This window comes from Grammomys surdaster, unplaced genomic scaffold (assembly GCF_004785775.1).
Source record: "Grammomys surdaster isolate TR1022 unplaced genomic scaffold, NIH_TR_1.0 123593, whole genome shotgun sequence".
Classification (NCBI taxonomy): domain Eukaryota; kingdom Metazoa; phylum Chordata; class Mammalia; order Rodentia; family Muridae; genus Grammomys; species Grammomys surdaster.
In genome coordinates, this window is record NW_021618799.1 from 46,910 (window position 1) to 52,333 (window position 5,424).

The following is a 5,424-nucleotide window of genomic DNA, read 5'->3' on the forward strand; positions in this document are numbered from 1 at the left end:
AGAGAGAGAGAGAGAGAGAGAGAGAGAGAGAGAGAGATTGATTGATTTGAAATTAGTCTAAAATCCCAGCCCTTGGGAGGTCAAGGCAGGGAGATTTTGAATTTTAGCCAGCCTTCGTTTGCTGCATGGCAAGACTCTATTTCAAAATAATTTTGGGTCCAGAAAGATAGCTCATTGGTAGTTCTTACTGGAACTGCAGGTAGCACTTGCAGGATCAAACCTGAGTTTGATCCCCAGAACCCACATAAAAACTGTGGGTATCCTGGACCATGCTTGTTATACAAGTGCTAGGGAAGCTGACATAGGGCAATCCCATCCGTGGGGCTAGCTGGCCAGGGAGCCTGGGCGACTCCCACGCCAGTGAGACACTGCCTCGAAACAACCTGGAAGCTGTGGTTGTCTGTAAGAGACTGGCATAAGCTCAAGGCAGTCAGAATTCAGCACAGGTGGTGGCGAGGTTCCAAATGCCCTACCCCTAGTTGAGGAGCTTTTGATGACTGACAGATGCCAGGGAGGGAGAATAGTTTCTTCTTCCGGAAATGCGACTGTTGGTAGGTTCACTCAGAGTTATTCTATACTGACAAAACTGAGCCAAGTCAAGCCAAATTAAAGCATAGACACAGCTTTATTAAGGGATATCCCAAGGAATGAGACCACGGAAGTTGCCATGGGGAGAGGGAAAGAGGGGAGGGGGAAGGAAGAAATAAGGGAGCCCAAAATGTCTGCATTATATTGGGAAGTGCTTCTTCCGGAGGGGAAGCCCAGCCCCTTGGTTGGAAAGTTCAGGTCAGAGGGCAGGGTATGGCAGCCATGCCCTGTAACACGTAGGGGCTGGGGGTTACTGGAGAATCGGGAGGCAGGTCTACTTTAGTATGTTAAATATGTACCTCAGCTGTTTGTCCTGAGCCTGAATCTCAACAGTTATTAATAATAACAATAATTAAGAATAACAGGAAGTTGTTATCTGTCAATGTATCGTCTCCCGGGACTGTTGTAGGCTTTGTGAAGTTCAGGGTCTCCCATCAGCACATAGCACTCTGCATTCCTTTTGTGTGGGGTGTGTGCGTGTGCGTGTGCGTGTGTACACACGTCAGCACCCACACGCATGCTCTTGGGAACCAGAGGAAGATGTTGAGTTTTCTCTTATCCATATCCTTTTTTTCCTTGAGACAGGAATTCTCTCCAAACCCAAGGTTCACTGTTTCTGCAGGGCTAGATGGCCAGTGAGGTCCTGGTGAAGGGACTCTAGCCAGCCCCAGTGTGGCTAGCATGGCTCTGCCTGGCCTTGCCCTTCTCTCTTATCCCCTCTGCCTTGCTAAACAAACAAACAAACAACCCCTAGATTACATTCCTAAAGGTAGCCCCCAAGGTCTATTTCCTCATTTGGCCACTTGCTCCTACGAAGGCTGACCACCAAGGTCCAGCTATTCCAGCAATCAAAAGCCCCGCTTTGGTTCACCTAATTAACAAGCCCAATCAAAATTAAACACCCCATCCTAACCCTTTTACCTCTGTAAACTGCCATTTGCCTGTGTGCCTCATCTGTCTCCTCTCTATCCAGAAGCAGTCCTTTGTCCTCCAGGACAAATATCCCTTCCCCCTCTCCCTTGTTTCTTTCCTCTTCTCCAGTGTCCTCTATTCTGTCTTTGTCTTTCATTGCCTGCCCTTTGTCACCCTGGGGCAAACAGATTTCCGCTGTGCTGAGAACTTGGTCTTGGTGCTGAGCACTGGTCCTTCCACCTGGGATGTCTCTGTTCCCCAGCACTGTGCACCACGCCATAGTACTTTTTTACTTGAGTGCCAGGGATTTGAACTCACGTCCTCTTGCTTTCACACCATGTGCTATCACCCGCTGAACCTTTCCCTGGTCCCTGCTCCCCTTGTCTACTGACATCTCTGACTTGGGGTGTGGGTAGGAAGAAACCTGTCAGAAGAGATGTTACTACTTCCTGGAGGGGTTGGTGTGGTTGTCCCATTAGGACATCTGCCCTTTCCTCCATTTCCCTCCATCCTCCTCCACCCAATACTCTAATCTTCTTTGGTTGCCTTTGAAGATGTGTCTTTTATGCAGATGTGTCTGTGCATGTATGTGTAAGGAAGTCAGAAGACGTCATCAGATCCATGGAACTGGAGTTACTCCGGGGAATTGAACCCTCTTCCTCTCTCACAGTGGCTGAGTCATTTCTCAGCCACTGTGATTGTTTCTGTAACTGAATTAACTCTATTTAAATCTTTAGTTATGTTAAGAAGCCTCATGATCAGAACTTTGTAGGACTGTAAACTGCAGTGATGTGCAGAATGCCAAAATCTTAGAAATAATCTAGCCAGGCATGCTGACACATGTCTTTGATCCCAGCACTTGGGAGGCAGAAACAGGCAGATGTCTGTGAGTAATAGGCCAGCCTGGTCTACAGAGTAAGTTCCAGGACAGTCAGGGCTGTTACACAGAGAAACCCTGTCTCAAGAAAAACAAAACAACAACAAACCCCAACAACAACAACAAAAAACCCCAAGTAACCACTTTGGAAAATAGATATGAAAACCAAGTACCTGTATCCATCGGCATTCTGCGTGTTTGGTGTTAGGATGGGTATTGGTTCAGTTCTCAGCACAAAGGAGCTTTATCTGCCCCAGAGAGACAGAGAGTAGGGAATAAGAGGCAGACACAGGAGACAGAGGACAAGGGAGGAGGGGTATTTGTCCCAGAAGGACTCCCTCTGGGTAGAAAGGAGACAACATGATACATGGGGAAAATGGAATTTTACAAAAGTAAAATGGGAAATCCCACGTTAGGATGAGGTGTCTAATTTTAATTGAGCACGTTAATTAGGTGAGCCGAAGGGGATTTTTGATTGCTGAAATTCTATACTTTGATAGCTGGACCTTGGTAGTCACCCTCAGGAGGAAGTGGCTTGCTTTAGGAATGAATGCTAAGGGGTTTTAGGAAGGCCAAAGGAATTGTGGAGAAGGGCAAGGCCTGCCAGAGCCATGCTCACAGTGTCCCACCTGCCCCGAGACCCTTCATCAAGTTAAAAACTCAGGATGATTAAGAAAAATCTGCCACCTTAGAGAGAAACTCCGTAGAACACAGGAGCGAGGGACGACACAAAGTTGGGTGGAAAGAGGAGGAGGAAGGGAGTTAAGAGGGAGGGCAGGAGAATATGATCAAAATACAAGGTATGAAATTCTCAGAGATCAAATAAAATATAAAAACGTGCTTTTAAAATTCCTTCATCCAGAAAGAGAAAAATTCCTAATCAGATTGCTAACAGGACAAAGAATCAAGTCGGATCAGCCTTTCTCAAGGGCGCTGCGTGGCCATTATCTTTCTAAGTAGAAATAGACGGAGGTTAGAGATGGCCCAGCAGGTAAGCATACTGCTCTTGCAGGATGTAAGTCCAGTTCACAATACCTGTGACAGACAGCTCATAACTGCCTGTAACTCCAGCTGTAAGGGATCTGATCTCTCTCTCTCTCTCACACACACACACACACACACACACACACACACACGCCTGTACGATTATGTATGCATTAACATTTGAAATCAGAAGTCAGTAGATTTAGAACACGCCTAAATTACTATTTAATAAAAAACACAAAACAGCAACAGTTTCCATTATCATTTTCCCAACCATTATCTGTTTCCCCAACAACTTTCTAGGGCACCATTACTGCCTGGACCTACACTGATAGGTCCAGTAATCCACCAATAGGTAAATCTCATCTTAAGAGATTGCCTAATCATTTAAAGATACTTTTATCTTTAAAAGTAAAGATACATTTAAAGACTTTACTGGATGCTTAAGATAACAGTGTGGGAAAACTGTCATCATAAGGCAGTCATTTTACCATAACTGTCTTTGAATGGCCTGTTTGAATCTGTAATGCAAACAAAAAGCCACATCTATCTATCTTGTAAAACACATCTGAATGAGGGGAAGGTAAAGAAACTATATCTCATTGGAATGTTAGTGACCTGTAATTTTTGTATACAATGGGTCAAATCCTGCTCTCCTTCTTTTGGAGGTAGTTTGAGATCAGAATACAACCATGTTTTTTGCACCAGAATGTCCACCCTTGTTCTCTGCTTCTGCTTAAACACTGCTTAGGATGCTCAAGTATGGATTTTTCTCTTCCTCAGCAATGAGGAACTCCTGGGTTTCCTTATCGAAGTCAGTAATTCGAAGCCTAGAAAGATTTAAAAAAAAAACAGCTTTAATTAATTCATTCTTTTAAGATTTAATTTTTAAAAATTATTTGTGTATGTGTAAGTGCCCTGTGAGTCTCTGGGCACCACGCGTGTGCAGGTGCCTGTGGGAGGCAGGAGTCACCAGACCTGCTGGAAGTATGGTTATAGCAGTTGAGATCTGCCATGCCGGATGATGCTGGGAACTGAAGCTGAATCCTCTGCCAGAGCAGCAAATGCTCTTAACTGAGTAGCCACTTCTCTAGACCTTCCTTTCTGCTTTCCAACATCTCAGTTTCCCTCCATAATTTTTTCCAAGGCCAAGTTCAGTGCCCCTGCTGCTGTCTCTAAATGGGGTGACACACCCATGCTATGATATGGTGTGCTTCACATCCACATGTTTCACATCCAGACTTTTCCATAAAAACTGACTTGAGGACTGGAGAGATGGCTCAGTGGTTAAGAGCAGTGGCTGCTCTCACAGAGGACCCAGGTTCAATTCCCCACATTACAGCGCCCAACCATCTGTAACTCCAGCTCTAGGGATCTGATACCAACTTCTGGCCTCCAAGCCAGAATATACATGCAGGTAAAATACCCATACGTAACATTTTAAAAAATGAAATAAAAAATCAACTAATGTGTTGTCTGTCCATGCGTGTACCTGTGTATGTGCATGCCTGCCTGCCTGAGGCCAGTGTCAGGTGTCTTCTATTGTTTTCTACCTTATCTTTGGGAGTCAGGGTCTCTCAGTGAACCTGCCATTCACGGACTGGCTGGCCAGTAAGCTTCAGGGAGCCTCCCGTCTCCACCTTTCCTCTGGCCCCAAGGTTACAGACACATGAGACCACAATCAAGTTTGTCAAGTGACTGGTGAAGATCTGAACTCAGGTTCTGAGCTCTGCTGCAAGCACTTTACTTGACTGATCCTCTTTGCAGCTTCTGCTCTGACCGTCTCTGGGCTATGGACTCTACAACCCAATGGAGTTTTATTTCAATTTGGTTTCAACATCCAGAAACTGGATGGTACTTCCAGTGCTTCCAAGTACCAACTCCTTCTAAGCCTTAGGGTTTTGCATGGAAGACTTGGAAAAAACTTGAAGATTTTGTTTTTCTCAAGTTCCAACCAGTAATTGTTCTCATGCATGTGTATACACACACACACACACACACACACAGAGTCACAGATACAGACACCACACACACACACACAGTCACAGATATAGATACAGACA

General features: G+C 45.2%; 1 protein-coding gene across 2 annotated transcripts in view; it reads right to left on the reverse strand.

The window, feature by feature from the left end:
* Nucleotides 1-3,564: 3,564 nt before the first annotated feature.
* Nucleotides 3,565-5,424, reverse strand: part of LOC114636351 (NACHT, LRR and PYD domains-containing protein 4C-like) — a 38,825-nt gene continuing 36,965 nt past the window's right edge. Inside the window, exon 10 of one of the 2 annotated variants that reach the window (XM_028784483.1) lies at nt 3,565-4,191. In XM_028784483.1, coding sequence (XP_028640316.1) covers nt 4,098-4,191 — 94 coding nt within the window. In that variant the 3' untranslated portion in view covers nt 3,565-4,097. The remainder of the gene's footprint in view (nt 4,192-5,424) is intronic. The other variant, XM_028784484.1, reaches the window with a different exon arrangement.